At 57.6% G+C, this 19,081-nt stretch overlaps 1 protein-coding gene across 1 annotated transcript; it reads left to right on the forward strand.

Annotated features, from left to right (window-relative positions):
* Positions 1 to 2,794: 2,794 nt before the first annotated feature.
* On the forward strand, positions 2,795 to 19,074 carry LRRC56 (leucine rich repeat containing 56). The gene is made up of 10 exons (XM_064575926.1): positions 2,795 to 2,979; positions 6,395 to 6,482; positions 7,127 to 7,187; positions 14,775 to 15,144; positions 15,921 to 16,104; positions 16,495 to 16,671; positions 16,752 to 16,816; positions 17,015 to 17,151; positions 17,349 to 17,482; positions 18,729 to 19,074. The coding sequence occupies exons 1-10, from the start codon at positions 2,803 to 2,805 to the stop codon at positions 19,070 to 19,072; spliced, it is 1,737 nt and encodes a 578-aa protein (XP_064431996.1). The 5' UTR covers positions 2,795 to 2,802; the 3' UTR covers positions 19,073 to 19,074.
* Positions 19,075 to 19,081: the final 7 nt, after the last annotated feature.

Below are 19,081 nucleotides of genomic sequence, written 5' to 3' on the forward strand. Positions count from 1 at the left end.
GTGGCCCAATTTAACAAATGGTACCCAGCAAATCCCACCCAAAAGTTGCGCAAGGGGGTGTACTGAAATCTCCCCCCATCCCCAGCACAAACGCACCTTCAAAAAGACATGGTTTTAACATTTTTTAAAATTTCGAAGTAGTGCGTAAACACGCCCTTATTTACAAAGACAGAATGGTGCATTACACAGAAAGCCCAACCTTGCTTTGCTCCCGTCCCCTATCCCCTCCCGTGCCGGCTCGGTGCTGCTCTCTTGGAGCTCACCCCCTGCAGGCCGCGACCTCGGCGGACCCCTCCGGGGGCCGCCCCCGCCCCCACCACATCACCGACCCCACGTGCCGTGGCTGTGTCGGGTTGGCCGTCCCGCGCACGGCGCGGTGGCTAGAACAGAGCCGGGCTTGCGCCCGAAGCGCATAGACGCGAAGTAAAGGCGCATAAATGAAAGCGGGTGGTGGCATCCCTCGCGAGTGTGGACACTCCAAACTCCCCTCCGGGTGTCCAGGTCTGCGTTTCCCTCGTCTTCAGGGGGTCCTTTGCCACAGCGCTTCCTTTTGTTTTGGCGTCGGCCACACTTGGAGGCGGGGGTACATCCCTCAAGGCCAGGGCCTCAGGGACAACCCTCCCAGCTGGGAAAGGTGGGCGCTGGTCTCCACCAGACACCGCCTTTTCAGGGGCGGACACCTGGCCGGACTGTCCGGCGCCCCCACCCCCGCGGCTTGATGGCGTCTCACCTCCGCCCCTGGTTCCCTCCCAGCCCACAGGGCGCCCAGCGCGTGGGGCCCTACCCTCCAGATCCCAAACCGGGTTGGCAGCTGCCCCGCCCCCGCCGGCCTGCCCTAGCAACCGTTGCTAAGGGGCGTGGCTCGACCGCGGAGGCACGGAGATTCCCGCGACCTCATGAATATTTGAGTATTCAAATGATGCCCCGGCCCCGTTGCCATGGTGCCCAGGCCCCGCAACCCCGCCACCGGAAGAACGACCCCGAGGCGGAGTGAGCGCCCGGCAGCGGAGGGCGCCCAGGGCCGTGGCACCGAGACCGACCCCTCAGGTGAGAGCCAAGCACGCCTTTGGGCCTGGGGCCGCAGGCCTCGCTCTATCTCCCCCGTTCCTGGCGGGAAACTGAGGCCGAGGACGGGTCCTAGCACTGTCCCCTCGCGTTCATGCCCGGACTGGGACTGTCTGTTCATGGCTCAGCCCCACCCTGCCCTGCCACTCTGGGAGCCCCACAAACCTCCCAAGTTGGAAACCTGTGGGCCTCTCTGTCCCCACAGCCCAGGCTAATGCCAGCCCCTGGCCTGGCTCATCAGCTCTCTGGGCCCCCTCCTCAGTCCCCACTATGGAAACTGCCAGATCCGAGTCTGGGTCCCTGCCTCCCTCTCCCCCGCAGGGGCAGGGCCTGGGGTCCCTCCTATCCCGTGACTGGGAACCCCTTGGAGCATGGCTAGGGGTTGTGGGCAGCGCCCCTGGAGGACCAGATTGGACATCTAGGGGTACCACTGAGTCTCCCACTGGCTTTGCTGCTTCATCCTAGGACCCTGAGACCTAGGCTCAGCCCACGTTGGAGGGAAGTGCCCAGAACATTCCAGGCAGACTTCTGGCTCTAACCCTAGAGATGATTCCAGGGTCAGGGGACAGGCCAGGCATCTGCAGCTTTAAGGGGCGCCTGGGTGGCTCAGTCGTTAAGCGTCTGCCTTCGACTCAAGTCCTGATCCCAGGGTCCTGGGATCGAGCCCCGCATCGGGCTCCTGGCTCAGCGGGAAGCCTGTTTCTCCCTCTCCCTCTGCCTCACCCCCTGCTCATGCTCTCTCTCTCTCTCTCTGTGTGTCTCTGTGTCTCAAATGAATAAATAAAATCTTAAAAAAAAAAAAAAAAAAGGAGCAATGCCAAGTGAGCCTCGTGCAGGTGTCCAGGGACACCCTGGACAACCTCCCTTGGAGCCTGAGGGTGAGGGGGCTCAGGAGGGACAGGGTGCCAAGGAGGCCAGCCCATGAGAGATAGTCCAGAGTGGCAGACCCAGGACCCCTTTTGGAAAGAGGATGGAGTCAGTCACCATCTGACTGTCTTATCAGCCAGTTCAGGTCCCCTATCTGACCTAAGGGCCAGTGCCCATACTGACAGCCCCGACCATCTCCACAGCTGCTCACTTATGGGCCCTATAACCTCAGCCTGGCCTGTCCCAAGTCCCCTGGCACAGGGACCTGGCCAGGATGCCACCCCAACTCTCTCCTGCAGGTGCCACCTGAAGACCCATGCTGCCCCCTTATCTGGATGTTTGACCCATGGTGGGAAAAGGCAGCAGCTGCCTCCAGGTGAGGGGGCTCAGTGGGCATAGGAGTGGGTGGGGGGGATGCTTGAGAGCCTGGTCCTGGGCCCCCAGGCTTGGAGATCATTGGTGGGGAGGCACAGCACTGGGCCTGAGCCAATGGCTTGCTGCTGGTCACAGCTGACGGAGCAAAGATGACCAGGGGCCAACTGGCCCCCCTCAGGCACAGAGCCTAGGCAGGACCTCAGATAGAGAAGCTTGGAACCAGCACCCTTGTTGTGGACCTTGGGGGATGAGCAGAAACACAAGGAGGTGACCCACCCAGACCCCAGTGGGGTGTGAGCTAAGGCTGAGTGGGTGATGGCGAGGCCATCATGAGCCCCCAGGCAGGCTGAGACTAAGTGAGTGAGAGACCCATCAGAGCCAGGCAGGATGAGCCCCAAAGGCTTGCTGTGCAGGGTCCCAGCCAGGCTGCAGATCAGAGGAAGTGCAAAGGCTTAGTAGCTTTGCCCTCTGCCTATCCCAGCAGGTTGGATGTGAATGGACCAGGCCTGGGACAGAGCCCACGGGCCTTGGCCGAGCACAGCCACTGTCCAAGTGCGGGAGCTGAGCTGGCAAGGCCTGCACAATCCCCGCCCACAGAGCAAGGACCCAGGCAGCCATAGGGACAGCCGTGGCGAGCAGCTGGTAGAGGAGTACCGGTCACCTGCCCGACTGGTGAGTGCTGGGGGGCTGGGGGCTCAGGTCTCAGGGGTCCGCATGGGGCACCACTGCAGGGTCGCTGTCCAGCCTGCACTCAGTCCTCAGCCCTCCTAGCCTTGCCTGGCCAATGGACGCTCTCAGCCCTGCTGTGTCCCCAGCACCTGCTCCACCCTCACGGCCAACCGCAGATGCTTCGTGATGCAGATATCCCCCAGGCACTCAGGAATGAGCCAGGCAGGAGTTCCACAAGTATTTACCTAGTACGCATTGTGTGCTGGGCTCCATGAACGGCTCCATGAACCAGAGAAGCCCCTGGTTCGAGCAGCCATTGTTCTGGTGGGAGGCAGGGCCGCAGACCATGCGCGTGCATGGCACACAGAGATGCAAACCGCCAGGAATAAACGAAGCCACAGGCAAAACGAGGGAGCCCTGCCATCCGGGGCGGGCTGGTTAAGTGGGGGCCATTCCAGGATCCCACTGACCGTTATCTGGGGCAGCTGGTGAAGGCTTTCTCCCAAACCTGCCGCCCCCCCCACTCCCACCCAGCGGCCCACCCAGATATGCAGAGCCCTCTTGACTCCCGGTTCTCACCCAGCACCCACTCTGGGCAGCTCCACACCCCACCCACTGTTGGCCATGCTAAGGGGGCAGGCCCCACCGGGTACAGGCAGCCCTTAGGCCCACAGCACCCTTGCACAGGGTAAGAGGGTGAGGTGCCTGGAGAGGGGTCCCTTGGAGACCCGAGGATGACATGCTCACCAACATGCAGAAGGGAGCCTGGCTACCCGAGGTCTCTGCCCGTCTTCCTAACCAACTAACTCACAGAAGCATCCGCACTGCCTGATCAGTGAAGGGGGAAGGGACACTCGGTCCAGGCCCCCCTCCCCAGACTCCAAGCTGGCTCCTCTGTGTGTGCGGCCCTCCAGCCATGCCTGCAGGCCCCTATCGTCCCAAGGTCTTGGTCCAGCATGGAGCCCATCAGGACGGCCCTCCCACCAGCTCCTCAACAGCCCCCCACACTGCCCCAGGGGACAGAGACAGGCCCACAGCTGCAGGCCACCTCTGTACCGGCCAGCTCTGGGGTCCTGTCCCTCCGCACATATGAGTCTGGGTTCAGACACAGCAGGCGGGCTTGTTGGAGGGGCCGGCGTGCACAGAGCTTGGGGCGGCCCTCCTGGGGCCACAGGGAGGCCAGGCTGCACTGACAACAGCCTGACCCTGAGAAGAGACTCTGGGCACTGGCCGACCTGTGCACGGAGCTGGAGTCTCCTCTACTGGACAGAGCTGCTGGCTGGGGACAGAGCTCCCCGCCCTGGACAGCAGGACAGGGAGGGTCCAGCCTGGCCATGGCAGGGAGTGCCAGGAGCAAGGTGCAGGTAGAGCAGGGACCCCCACCACACCCTGGCTGGACCTGGAGGTGGGCCTAGCCTTGTCACCCCCCCAGTACCGCACACCAGGAGCCAGGCCGGGAGCTGCAGACATTCCTGGTGTTCACCGGAATCTCTGTTTCATTTCCTTTTCGTTTTGTGTTCATCTGTGGGAGACGGTGCCCAACAGGGAGAGTTTTTGCAGGAGTATGTATGGTCACTGTGTCTTCCTCAGATGGATAGTGGGACACCCTCCCCCCCAGGAGATGTCCCTGCCACACAGAAGGCTTTGTACAGCCTGGGATCCCTACAAAATCAGGCCAGCTGGGGTGCAAACAGTATTGTGAATCTGTCTCCTCAGGTCCGCATGGATGCCCCTTGTCATCCTCAGGGCAGTGCCCACTCAGACTACTCCTGGGTGAATGCACCCTGTGGCAGTCCTTGGCAGGCTTCCTTCCCCAACACCTTGGCCTGGTGCGTTTCTGTGTCCCATATGTCATCTATGGCCACATAACGCTGACCACAGACCACCCAGGCTCTGGCTCCAACGACAGGTTTCCGTCCTCAGGCTTGGGGTCTGCACTGGGTTCCCACTGGGATCCAGGCTAAAGGGGCCACATGGGGCTGCCCTGCTCGTGGTCAGCACCTGGGGGTAAGCAGCAGGTGCACCACACATGCACACTCGAGGGCCCCCTTGGCCAAGCCCAGCATGGACAAGGCCACCTGCTCTGGGGTCTGTGTTGTCACTGGCCGGGGAACGGACACACAGTTCTAATTCAGGGGAAGAGTGACAATTATGAGCAATGGCCCACCTGCCTCCACATTCAGAGCCTTCACAGCCCCCGAGTCCCCACTAACCACACATCAGGTGAGTCTGCGTCCTGGGAGAAAGTGTTTGCGTTGGGTGCATCCGAAGAAGGACCCAGGGAAGCATGAAGAGCAGTGTGGCCCCCACAGCCAGCCAGCAGGGTGGGAACAGCAGGGTAACTCACCGGCCTCCCCCCCCCTTAAGAAGGAAGTCCGGTGGCACTGACACCCACTGGACAAATGTTTGGGCGCCCTGTGCTGGGAACACACTTTGATTAGAGATTGCTCTGTCCCTGTGGGGCTTCTGTCCATCCTGGGACCTCCTTCCTTCTCCGCCTGGCTCCTGGCTGGAGAACATGGCCCCAAACACTGTCGTTTCGGATGATCTCCATGAACCCCAGTCCAGGCCATGGCATGCTGGTGATCAGAGGTCCACAATCACACGTGCTGTTCAACACGGTGGAGTCCAGTCGATGCCGGGTGCCGAGAGCCTGCGATGGTGTCTGGACACAGTTCTCTCTGCAGACTCAGTCACTGTAAACAGGGCCACCAGCTCCCGGAGGCCTCCCCTGAGAGCCCCAGAGCCTCTGCAGGTGCATGGAGCAACCTGGCTTGCTCCCCGAGACAGATTAACTGGGTCATCCTACCTGCAGACCTTCGCAGCTTTTTGTTTGGCTGATTGGAATTGAGAGACCACTTTATTTTCCAGACCCACAGGTTCCAAATCTCCTGGGCTCCCTCCCTACCCTCTGAACCCTGTATCTCACAGCACCTTATCAAGTGCAGCCAAGCTTACTCCGCCCACATTGTGCTGGCACCTCTCCGCTCAATATGACAAGTTCCTCATGCATGCTTTCTGCCATCCAGGCCGCCCCAGGAGACAATCTCAGGAGACATTTCATTGCCACAGGACATGGGCATCTGTCCTTCCCGCCCCAGCAGCACTCACATCAGCCCTCAACCCAGTCCTAAATCCACTGTCACGTTGGGGCCTGTTCCGTGGGTCTTGTTAGACACTGGCACCCCTCAGGCCCTATTCTGCAGATAGGCCCACCAGCCAAGCACAGTTACTAGCTCTGTTCCCATTCTGTGCCCTCATACCCCACCAGGCAAGCCATCCACGGCTGAGGTCAGCATAGAGGGGGCAGGGAAATGTCTGCCACCGGTCACAGCCTCATAGCCAAAGGCAGGGACGTCACTGGGAGGGAGTGACCACTGTGCAGTCCCCAGGGCTGACTCTTCATCAATTTCCGCAGCGGGCCCTGGCCCAGGTAGATGACCTTCGACTGGTGAACATGCTGGAGATGTGTGTCAACACCCGTGAGAACAGCCTGGGGAACTTTGGTGAGAGCCCCTCCCTGTCCACACCCCGCCACTGGCAAGCTCCAACTTCTTTCTGAGGGCCCATCCGCTCCAGTGCTGCCAGCCAGGCTCTGGTCTGTGCGCCACTGCACCCCACGGGCCTGCCCTGCGCCCCACAGGCCCACCCCGTACTCCACAGGCCCATGCTGCACCCCTTTTTAAGGGATCAGGACTGTCCTGCAGGGTCAGTGCCCTTCTTCAAAAGAGTCTGACTCAGATCACTTTGCCGGGGCTTTGGGGTGCACAGGGACACCGGATAGGGGGTTCCTGTGCTCTGGTACCCAGTGCTGCGAGCTGATGGAGGTTCTGGTCTGGGGTTCCCGTGGCTGGGCTTGGGACATGGCTCAGCGGCAGGACCCAAGCGGTGGTGGCCCCACCCATGCCAATGAGGCTCCCCTCCTCCAAGCAGACTCCTGAGTCCCGTGGCCTCTTGGCCTTCCGGGTGGCTTGGTCCGCTCAGGTGCACCTGCTCGTGCCTGCTTCTTTGGAGGCAGGCCGCAGGCGTGAGCACAGGGCCCTGAGGTTGCACTAGGACTCAGAGCAGCCACGGGGCACTGACGAGGGTGCAGAGAGGTGAGTGAGGGAGTAAGGCTTTGTCCCCCGCCTCTCCCTCCTGTGGCCCGCAGGGGTGCACCTGCCCAACCTCAGCCAGCTGAAGCTCAACGGCAGCTGCCTGGGCTCTGTGAGGTGAGTGCCCCTCTTGGGCAAGGGGTTCCCCACTGAGAGGCTCCTGGGTGTCCTGCTGTCTCCCTGTCCCGGCCCTAATGCCCACCCTTCCAGCCTGACTGCTACATGTAGCTCATGTCACCCACCCCAGCTGGGTGGAGGCCCCGGCTGAGGGCGACCCATGCCACCCGGAGCCTGTGCTCAGTGTCAGGCCAGTCACACCAGGTCGTGTGGCTGGCTGTGGGGTGCCTGGAAGGTGCCCCGACCTTCAGTGAAGGCTCCCCAGCCAGCAAGCAGTCTCCAGTGGGTGCCCCAACAGCACCCAAGCCTTCAGGGTTTGGGGTGTCCCGGTACCGCTGGGGCTGGGAGCCTGGGGGTCATGCTGGTGCCCATCAGCCCTCATGCCCAGCAAGAAGAGCAGATGAGCACGGCCTCACATAAAACACAACAGCACTTTAATAATCAACTTAAAAGACAAAATTCAAAACTAAGCACAGATCGATGTCCTTTGTTTACCTCATCGGCTGGAAAGAACAAAGCCCAAGTAATATCAGACCATTTTAGGTGTTCTAGCAAAATGGGTGGCATGAAAACACTGCTGGTTTGGGGCCCCTGGGCAGCTCAGTCGGTCAAGCGTCTGACTCTTGGTTTCAGCTCAGGTCATGACCCCAGGGCCCTGGGATCAAATCGTGCGTCAGGCTCCCTGCTCAGCGGGGAGCCTGCTTCTCCCTCTGCCTCTGCCCCTCCCCCTGCTCGTGCTCTCGCTCTCTCGCGCTCTCTCTCGCTCTCTGACAAATAAATAAATAAAATTAAAAAGAAACATCAAAAAGAATTTAATAGAACACTTGACGATCTGGAAATGGAAGCAAAGAAAGTTGGAAGACCACGTGGCCCTCAGTGCGTGGGCCAAGATGCAGAGCAGAGAAGCAGTGAGCCAGGCGTCGTGGCACCTGCTGCACCTGCACACGAGGGTCTGGAAACGGTGTTCGGAGACACGCCTCGCATGCGTGGTGAAGCAGTGTTCTGACTGAGAGCTTAACAAAGACGAAAAGCCGTGTTTATTCCTTCCTTGTTAAGGCGTACTAACGAGCTCAATGAAGAATAAGGTACATGAAGAGCATGTAAAATAAAGGATGAAGGTTATAAAGAGAAGTGGAAGGTATTATAAAACTAAGAAATCTGACACACCATTTGTGACAACACAAAATATTCAATTCCAAGAAAAATGATTAGATCATAAACTGCAAGAAAACATGTTCTGTCCCTTGGCGACAATAGTGAGAAACATAATGAGTCTTGCGGTTCTTTCTATTATCAGATCCTGAGACTTGGCCACGGGATGTTTGCTAATGTCCATGGGCTGAAGGTGGACAAAAGTTCATAAAAGGGAACTACTGAAACATGACAGTCCAGTAAGCTCCTATTACGACTTAGCTGATAACAGCCATTTTCAGGACATTAAAATCTCAGGCAGGAGGGGCGCCGGGCTGGCCCAGTCAGAAGAGGGCGCAACTCTGGATCTCAGGGTCCAGAGTTCGAACCCCATGTTGGGCGCAGTGATTACTTGAAAATAAAATAAAATAAAATCTCAGGCAGTATCTTAAGGACTGGAAAGTAATTTTAACGTAGCGTCTGTCCGTCCATCGGAAGCTGAGCGAGAATTCGGCCCCGGCTGGCATGAAGAACAGTCCCCTCAGTGGGGCTGCTTCCAGAGAGCCGCGGACGCGGGAGGAGGGCGCTGCCGGCCTCGGAGGCTTCTGCCCCCAGTCAGCGGCACACAAGAGCGGCCGATCGTCAGTACTCGTGGTGCGAAGAAGCACACTCACTAGCCGTTCACTACAGCTTAACCGCGAGCATTTCTCTGCTGATGCTGTTGAGTCTTGCTTCTTCGTATGCCTTGTACCAATTCTTCAGGTGGGTTCTTTTTCTTGCTTTCTGGTTCTTGCGTAGGCTGAGTGTGGTTTAGATTTGCAAGGTGCTCCCGCTCACCCCGGCTGTGGCGGCCTTCACTTGAACAGAAACCCTTCGTTTTGAGTTGTCCCATCAATTCTGGTTGGTGATTGGGGTCTTATTTAGGAAGTTCGTTCACACCCCCAAAGTCAGGGGGCTATATTCTACTTTTTCTCTTATTCACTTTTATGGTCTCACCTTTTACTTTCATCCAACTTACCTGTGAGGTCACCTTCAACCGTGGCATGAGGTTGGGACCCAGCTTTATTTCCTGCCATGTAGGGAGTCTGTTTCCCCAACATCATCTACCCAGCAATCCCATTTCCCTGCCGATGGTGGTACCACTCTGCCACTTAGGGGGCCCACATGTGGATGAGACAATGGGAGCTCTCCGTCTCATCTGTCGGTCTGGTCCTGCACCTCGTATTGGTACGGCTTTGTGTTCATTGCTTCGTGTCGGATACCCTCGTCTTAGTCTTCCTTTTCCCAAAATGACCTAGCTATTCCTGAACCTTCTTGCATTTGAAGTTTATGAACTGTTGGTTGGGTTTCACACACAGGAATCTTTCTGGAGTTCTTTTTTTGGAATTAAAAAAGATTCATGTGCTAATTTGGATTATTTGCTAAGTCATCTACATTCACGAATATGAGATCGCTCTCCATTCATGTGTTCTTTTATATTTTTAATAGAGTCTTTAAACTTGCCTACAAAGTTTGTTATCAGAATGCTATCAGTTAGATTTCAGCTGCAAGGCATAGAAACCTGTATCCAACAATGCGTATCTGGGCCAAACCCGGTTCTAAACACTGAGGATGCATCAGTGAACAGAACAGACAAGAACCTCAGTCTCCCATGGAACCGACAAGAAGCCCAGCGTTGGCTCCTGGGGTCAGGTTCATTCAGCCAGTCTCCCTACAGCATGTGGCCCTCCATCTTCATGCGTGTCCCCTCCCAGTACCCGTCGGCTTCTGTAGGCACAGGCATCCTCGCAGGCGGACTGAGGGAGTGTGTTAGATTTCTGATGAGCAGAGCACCACGAGCAGGGTGGCCTGAGTGGCAGAAATGTATTCTTTCCCAGTTGTGGAGGCCAGAAGTCAGGATCAAGGTGGACAGCGCTGGCTCCTTCCGAGGCTGTGAGCGAAAACCCACTTCATTCCCTTCTCCTCCTGCGGGACTTTGCCGGCAATCTTCAGCGTTCCCTGGCTTATAGACTCATCAGCCCAGTCTGCCTTCACGTTCACGCGGCATTCTCCCTGTGTCCATTCCGTGTCCATAGGTCCCCTTTGCGTAAGGACACCAGATGGCATAGTGCCCTCCCCACTCCAGTGGGAGCTCATCTTAACTAATTACAGCTGCAACAACTGTAGCTCTATTTAGGGTCACATTCTGGGGTGCTGGGGGTTAGGACTTTAACACATGCATTCGGTTCATCCTGTAACAGGGGACATGCCCTCCTGTGTCTACTATTGAGAACAAGCAGGTTCTTGGCGTTCTTCCTACGGTTCTCGGGGCAGAGCTCTAGTGTATACACTCACCTACACCGCCCGCTGGGAAGAGGACGGAGTTGGGGTTGGCACGAGCTAACCAGGCACACCTCCTAAGCTACCCCACTGCCACTTGGAACGGGGCAGGACACCGGTCCCCTGTGAAACCAGAGTCCCCTGAAACCAGAACAAAAGTAATTCCCACACATTTGTAGTATTTTTATGATCATGAAGGAAGTCCTGTTCCTATTCTATTTTCTGGTTGATTATTACAAGTGTAGAGAAACATTATGTTGATTTAGAACACATTTTTAATTTAATTTAATTTTATTTTTAAAGATTTTGTTTATTTATTTGACAGAGACACAGCGAGAGAGGGAACACAAGCAGGGGGAGTGGGAGAGGGAGAAGCAGGGAGCCCGACGTGGGGCTCGATCCCAGGACCCCGGGACCATGACCCGAGCCGAAGGCAGACGCCTAACGACTGAGCCTCCCAGGCGCCCCTAGAACACATTTTTTAAATCAGTGAAACACGGTTGAGTTTTATACATGGGTCTTGTATCTGGCAATATTGTGTCTTTATTTTCGCCTTAGCAATACTGCCAAACTCAAATTAATTCAAATAGTTTAATTCCGTTGGGGTTTCCGTTTTGATGATGAGGGTTGTCTTTCACTTCCAGCCCTCATGCTTCTTTTTCTTACCTTCTGGAGCTGGTTTTCGGAATTACCAAGACGGCAGTGGGCACTCTTGGTCTGTCTTTTATCTGAGTGGGTGTGTGTCTGGGTCTCTCTGCCCTGTCAGCATGGTCAGAAAGTGATAATTCACCTCTGGGCGATCAGTGCACGGGACTCTACTCGATTGCGCTGAGTTACAAGCACCGTAACACTGAAATCCTATCTGCTGGGCATTTTCATGCCCGTGTTCACGAGGGACCCCCCTCAACCCCCTGGCGTTATGCTCCTCCGGTTCTGGGGTCAAGGCCTGACTCCCAGGCTGCCTCTCCCTCCTCTTGTTCTGTTCAGCTGCTCTAATTTCGAAACTTCCTGTATGAGAAATTGTGGAAGATCGAGAGTGTCTATTCCATGATGGCTAATTAGAACTTACTTCTAAAACCAGTACAGATCTGAGGACTTACAGGGTTGGCGGGGGGTGGGGTGGGGGGTGTCAGCATCCAGTTTTCTATTTCTTTAGGTGCCGGCTTTATCTACAGTTCCAAAAATGTTGGCATGTACTTTGTTTATAGTGGTCTTCTATTTTTTTTTTTTTAAGATTTTATTTATTTATTTGAGAGAGAGAGACTGAGAGAGAGAGCACATGAGAGGGGGGAGGGTCAGAGGAGAAGTCTATTTTTTTTAATTGTTGTTCTGGCTATAACTATTCCTCTTTTAAGATGGTGTATATTTATTTGCATTGTCTCCTTCTTAGCCTTCATCAGTCTTGCTGGAGGTTGTCCATTAATTTTTTGAAGAATCGGCTCTGGGCTCTGCTGGTCTTCTCTACAATCTGTCTGGTTGTTACTGCTTTCATCCTAATCTTTATTATGTCTTCTCTTCTTGTTCTTTTTGCAATTTGCTATTGTTCTTTTACTGGCTCCTTAAGCTAAATACTCAGCTTAATTGTTGTAATCCTTCCAGTTTTTTTTTTTTTTTTTTGGATAAATGTATTTAAGGATGTAAATTTCTCTTTTTTTAAAGATTTTATTCATTTGACAGAGAGAGACACAGCAAGAGAGGGAACACAAGCAGGGGGAGTGGGAGAGGGAGAAGCAGGCTTCCCGCTGAGCAGGGAGCCTGATGTGGGGCTCGATCCCAGGACCCTGGGATCATGACCTGAGCCGAAGGCAGACACTTAACGACTGAGCCACCCAGGCGCCCCTAAATTTCTCTTTATGTACACCTTTAGGCAGGGTTCACAAATTTTATATGCTTTGTTGTCATTAGTTCTAAACAGTTGGTAATTTTCCTATTTAATCTGAGATGAAGCAAAAAAAAAAAAAAAAAACCTGCTAGTTATTCCCCAATAAAAATAGAACTCCCCATTTTCAGCTGGGCACATAGCACCCAGTCTCCCCTGCACAGACTCTGAACACAGATGGAATGAAACAATAATACCAGCTCAGAAATGAAGACAAACTTGAAAGAAATACTGCAGGAAACCCCGTCGAGAGATTGCACGGGAAGACAGGAATGGTACCATGAGCACAGTTCATTGTGCATGAATGCAGTCTAGAAGCCTGTGAGGCAGGGGGCAGATGGACAGTCTGACACATGCATAACCGATCACGGCAGAAGCAAACCGAAACTATAGAACAGAACAAATGCTTAAAGATTAAAGAAAACTCTTCAGACGTAAAAGAAGACGTTCAACTACAGCCTGAAAGAAAACATCAAACGTGACCCGCCAACAGCAAGGCAGGCATACCCTGACAGAGTTACCGACACAGAGATGAGACTTGGAGGCGGCCAAGGGAAGAGACCGCAACTTCCTTTAAGAAGACAAGGAGTGAAGTTTTCCTCAGACTTCCCCACACAGACACTCAAAGCCAGAAGACGGAACCGTGGAAAGAAGGCATGAACCACGACTTTCATGCCCAGCCAGCGTTTCTGAATGAGTTAGAGCCCAAGGAAAATAGTTTGACTAACCCCTCTTGAAGAAGTCACTAGACACACATTTCAGCCCAATTACAAGATGATGGGAAAATCCACTCCGGGCCACAGGCTGGGGACACGGGGCGTCTCTGTAACTGAAAGGTTAGGGGGCTCTGGCCAGGTGAAAGGGCGGTCAGACATCCGGCAGGGAGCGTGAGCACTGGAAGAGGGGCCTGAGGGTGTCATCCTTATGTCATGTGGCTGACAGGAGGAGACAAGCGTAGGCGCATCTGAGCAGGGGGAGGGGCAGGGGCCAAGTCCTCGGCACAAAAATGCAGGGTGCACTCGGAGAACACAGGGAGACCCAGCAGCCCACCCCACAGGCAGCCGCAGGTGCAAGCGTGGGAGTCACGCACGGGTCTGCCCCACCCCCAGCCACTGGCCCCCACCATCACCTCGTGCGGGGCAGGGAAGCTATTAGTAGTATAATTAGAAATACTAGGTCCCTGCAGCACAGAGGAAAAGGTCAAAACAAAGGGTCCCGGGAGAGACCAGACAATGCCGGGAGGGGAGTAAAACTTCCAAACTTCTTCAACTAATGTCGTGAGAGACCAGATGTGGCTTCTCCGTATCTTCGAGACAAGAACAACATGCCATGAAAAAGGATCAGCAATGAAGAGCACTTCAGAATTAGACATAGGACAGCCGACATAAAAATGTCAGGGGCAAGGTCGGAATGAGGAAATCTCCCGGAATGCAGAATGAAAGGCAACAACAGGTAAAGGGGACAGAGACGACCAGAGACAGGGGTCATTCTCGGAGGACCAACACGCCGGCGGCAGAGCTCTATACGTGAGAACAGGGAACACAGGGAAAATGCAAAAGAAATACCATCCAGACCATCCCAGAAGCCAACTGAAAGGGTCTGAACACTGGGCCCATGCCCCGTCAGGGGACGCCGAGGACAAGAGGACCCCAAAGGCAGGGGCGGGGCCCAGAGAGCCCTGGCCTGCCCATCTGCAGGGGAGAGGTAGGCAGAGAGAGGGTGAGAGGGGCACGTCCAGGGCTTGGGCAGGGGTGGAGGAGGTCTTGCAGGCAGAGCTGGCTGGGGGAGGGGCTGTAATGTGGGGAAGCCATCCCCAAGAAAGGCCAAAGAGAGAGAGGAAGGGAGAAGGCCCTGGGGCTGAACCCACTGGGGAGGGGGCCACCTTGTCCGCCCCCATTGCAGCGGGCAGTAGGTGGGGCCCAGCCAAGCTGTCCAGCATGGGCCCCACCACCCTACTCCTGCCTACCCCCCCAGCCCCACCCACCCCCCGCCAGCCTCGGGCCCTCCAGGGGAAGGAAAAGGTGGATTCTGCCCGTGCTGGAGACCAGGAGGCTGCAGCAAGGAGGGAATGCAGGGAGGCAGGGGGCTCCCGGCCTGGAGGCTGCCACACACGGGCCACAGTTCACAGGCACCCCTGTGCCTGGAGAGAGCCGGATGTGGGTGGTGGAAGGGCAGGAGGGCTGGCACAGGGCCTTCATGGATACAGACAAGGCCTCCAGCCCGGAACAGTGCTGACCAGCCAACCCTGCCCTCTACAGAGACCTGGGCACTTCCCTGGGCCACTTGCAGGTGCTGTGGCTGGCTCGCTGCGGCCTGACTGACCTGGATGGCATTGGCTCCTTCCCGGCCCTGAAGGTGGGTCTGTGGTGCCCTGGGCTGGGGAGAGGGTGCCGGGCCAAGCCCTGGCTGAGCCCCCTGCCGCCCCAGGAACTCTACGTCTCCTTCAACAACGTCTCAGACCTGAGCCCGCTGTGCCTGCTGCAGCAGCTGGAGGTGCTAGACCTGGAGGGCAACAGCGTGGAGGACCTGGGGCAGGTGCGCTTCCTGCAGCTGTGCCCGAGGCTGGCCACGCTCACCCTGGAGGGCAACCTGGTGTGCCTGCGGCCAGCGCCCAGCCCTTCCAACAAGGTGCGTGTGGTGGGCACCCACCGTGCACAGGAGGGCGAGGCACTCTGTGCCCCCCCACGGTCCCAGGGGCCTCTCTGCCCACCTGAGCACGGGAGCATCCCCAGGTCACGTCTCCAGAGCACGGCCCACCTGCACCCTGTGACTTGTTCACCATGAGCTCACTCTCTTGTATTGCTGGAGACCTTCTGGGCCTGGACCAGACCCCACAGGGCTCCACAGGGCCATGTGCACACACGCTGCCCCCCGACCCATAATTCGCCCACGTGAAGTCGGTTCAGTCTGCACATGGAATCTCACGCTCTCTCTCTCACACACACACACACACACACACGTGCGTGCAGGCCCAGCCCGAAGCCCCCTCCGTCCCCCGCAGGCCTGGCCGTGCCCTAGGTGGGAATGCACTCAGACATCGTGGGCCCGTGCACACCTGGGGCTCATGCCTCCTGCCCTGCTAGGCTCTGTGCTGTGGGATCGGTGTACAGGGCTGCCCAGCTGGGCCGCAGCTCTGAGCTCAGGGCAGCCCCACAGGCCAGAGGACACCACTGGGCCCTGGCTGTGAGCCCAGAGAGTGAGATCACACACAGGTGAGAGCCCAGGGTCCCCAAAGTCCCTGCTGGCCCAGAGTGACCCAGGCCCGCCCTGGCAGGGTGGGCCGGCATCACCAACCCTCAGCTCCCCTGCCTTGCCCCACAGAGGGTCTGGAGAAAGCAGCCACAGGATAGAGCTGGCCTGAAGGGCCCACTGGACCCAGGCCTGCCACACCCTCCCCCCTGCAGGTGCCGCGGGGCTACAACTATCGGGCAGAGGTGAGGAAGCTCATCCCCCAGCTGCAGGTCCTGGATGAGGTACCAGCCACACACACAGGCCCCCCGGCCTCCCGGAAGCTGGACCAGGACTGGCTCATGGTGAAGGAGGCCATCAGGGAGGGCAGTGTCTTGGATGGCCTGCTCCCTGGGCTGGGTATGGCAGCCACTCACCGGCCCTCTTAGCAAGGGCTGCCCCACCCAGCCTGGAGACCTTACTGACTGAGCCCCAGAAGAGGCTGCCACCCCTACCATCCCCAGGAAGAGAGCTCTGTACCCCGAGCACACCCCTAGGCCTCGCAGAGATGGACAGCCACATCTCCTAACCCTTCTCGGCCTGAATCTTTTGTTCCCAGAGCCCTGCACACCTGCCCCCAGGCCAGGATAACCTCCCTGTGAGCAGCACCTGCTGGGGCATGGGCCTCCAGACACCCAAATGTTGGGTGGCAGGGGTCCCTGGTCTGTGGACAGTTCTGGGGGAGGGGGGGCTCTTGGGCTGGCCGGCTGGTGTGGGTTTCCGTGACCTCTGATCTTGACCCTCGGGCAGATCATCCCCATGGAGCCCCCATTCAGAAACTCAGCTCCGAGCTCTCCTTGCCCGAGACCCAGCCATGGGCCCCCAGGCCATGGCCACTCTCCCTACTGGTCACTGGGGGTCCTCTGCCTGAAAGCCTGCTTCCCAAGGACCCAGCTCCAGAGGATGACACCAGCAACCTCACCCATGGTAACTAACCCATCTCAGCAGAAAGCTGACCCTGCAGCCCCTCAACCCGAAACCAGGCCCAGCCATATCCTCCTCTTTAGGGGCTAGCCGAGTCCTCTGCGGGAACCCCACCAGAGGCCTGCGGGAGCGTCGACACCAATGCCAGGTAGGCCCTGCCACCCCCAGCTGGGTCAGGACTCCAGGACTACGACAGGGGACCAGCGTCCTGGCCTGACAGTACCCTGCCCCACAGCCATCGCTGGCCAGAGGCCCCAGCTCTCACCCCTCTCCTTCTATCTTCAGGACACTCCCCACCCAGTCCCCTTGAAGGCTGTGCCCCCAAACCAGCCCTCTCTCTCCCTAGGCCTGGGCAGGTCCGGAGCAGCTGCCCCCACACAGGCTGAAGGAGCTGGCTGCCTCTATTCCAGGGCCTGATTCTACAGACAGCAGTGACCCCCTGGCCTTGGCGAGGCTTCCGGCCTGCAGGGAGTTGTGCCTGTGGTGGGTGCCCCTCACCCCAACCAAGACCTACCACTGCATGTCCTGTCTGGCGGGAGGGCATGACTGGGGACTGCCTGGGTACCCAGGTTGGCGGGAGGGCTGGCCATGGGAGCCTGAGGCTGGGGGATCATCCCAGGAGCACACTCATCTGGAATTGGCTCTAAGGGCAGGGCTGCAGCCCCCTCCCCCCACTCTAGCCCCCTCCCTGGTAGGTCCCTGGAGTCCCAGCAAGAAGGTGCCACAGCCCCCTGGGGCCCATGGAGGGGCCCTGAAGAGCAAGAGGACAAGTCTAGGCCCAAGACTCCCTCCAGCCCCCTATGCCTGGTCCCAGGTATTGAGAGTGACCCCACACACTGCCCCAGACTAGCATTCATCAGCTTGGGCCCCCTTCCTCAGCTGGACTCTGAGAGGGGCTGCAACAGGGAGGTCCTCTCCTGAGGGGGGGGCACTTACACTTAAGGGGTTCCAATCTCAAGTCCTCCTCCCTGAGCCCATGGGATCATCAGGCCACAGGAGCTGGACAGAGGGTGTTGTGAGCAGGGAGTCTGGACTGAAAGAGAGGGCAGGGTGGCAATGAGTGGCCAGGACAGGCCCACTGGGCACAGAGCAGAGCACAGGCGAATGGAGAGAGAGGCCACCAGATGGGCCAGACTATGGCAGGGAGGGTGCTGCCCTTACCCTGCACACAGGGCCTGTGCTGGGCTCAGGACACTGGCTTCAGAGTGACCACGGCCAAGTGGAACAAACACAGGAGGGACTGCAAGGCAGAGAGACCCCACAGCCAGCAGGGTCCAGGGAGGCTTCCTAGAAGGGTCTGAATTGACTGGTAGAACTGAGTGGGCAAGTCTGGGACGGGGCCTTGTAAGCAGGGGGCAGCAGGTACACAGGCTTAAAGGTTGGCCGAGTAACCTTCCTGTGGGTTGGGGAGTCAAAAGGGCCAGGATGGAACAGGGACACGACAGACAAACCCTCTGCCTTCCATGTGCTGGCAGGTGCCGGGGGGGGGGGGGGGGGGAGGAGGGGCTAGAAAGGGTGGGCCCTGAGACTAGCTAGTCAAGAGCTGTCAACTATTGGGGGGCGATGATGAGGGAGAACAGGCAGGGCAGCCAGGTGGAGGAGTGATGACAGGCAGTGGGGACTCAGGGAAAAAAGGGTACTGGAGCCTCCCATTCCAGGCCAGGTCCAGGTCAGCATGGGGTGACCATAGCCATACCGCCCAGTCTGCCCTGAGCAGGGTTGGGGGAGTGCCATTGGCTCACTCTATAGCAGAGGTTTAGGACCTGGCCTGGGCCACCTTGGGGATGCCAACCAGTGACCCAAAGCCAGAGCCCAGGTTTTGTGGCCTCTGCATCCCCAGCAACTACCAGAAGTCACAGGGCTGCAGGGACACAGCTTCCCAGGGGAGCACGGGAAATGGAAGAGAGGGATGCTGCCTTGGGGGGGGGGGGTGAAGGGCTGGGGGAGGAGCCACAGTGGACACTGCCAACCTCGCCTGTGGTGACCCCCCCCCCACACACACACCTAGTGATCTCTATGGAGGCCCTTGTCTGACAAGCTGTCTTTTCCTTGTTCTCCAGAGCCTTCCAGGACTTTGGGCTATAACCTGACCCCCTCTCCCCCCAAGACACCCATGCCTTCTGATTCTAGCAACAGTTACTGGGGGTCCACAGGCCTGCAGTTCCGGAGGCGGAGGCTCAGAGCCCTGTGTAGCTTAGGGCCTGGCTTAGGGCAGGGACCTGGCCTAGGGCAGGGATTGGCTACAGTGACGGATCTGAGAGCCCTGGAGGTGACCTCAGGCCCAAGCCCTAGAGCCCAAGGATGTCCAGGCCCAAAGCCAGCACCGGATCCAGCAGCCAGACCCCCCCGCCTCAGGTGCATGCCACACCTGAACCCTATCACCCCAGCCCAATCCCACCCCTAGTGTAACCCC

The sequence above is a fragment of the Mirounga angustirostris genome, unplaced genomic scaffold, assembly GCF_029215605.1.
Source record: "Mirounga angustirostris isolate CCGP_5_RB_7025 unplaced genomic scaffold, mMirAng1.0.hap1 SCAF_13, whole genome shotgun sequence".
Classification (NCBI taxonomy): Eukaryota; Metazoa; Chordata; class Mammalia; order Carnivora; family Phocidae; genus Mirounga; species Mirounga angustirostris.

Excerpts from the sequence above, each read along its gene's own strand:
- LRRC56 (XM_064575926.1), top strand. The coding sequence starts at position 2,803 with ATGGACCAGGCCTGGGACAGAGCCCACGGGCCTTGGCCGAGCACAGCC. Across the intron at positions 6,483-7,126 it reads GAACAGCCTGGGGAACTTTG|GGGTGCACCTGCCCAACCTC; the intron begins GTGAGAGCCCCT and ends TGTGGCCCGCAG. Across the intron at positions 16,105-16,494 it reads TGGCCTGCTCCCTGGGCTGG|ATCATCCCCATGGAGCCCCC; the intron begins GTATGGCAGCCA and ends ACCCTCGGGCAG.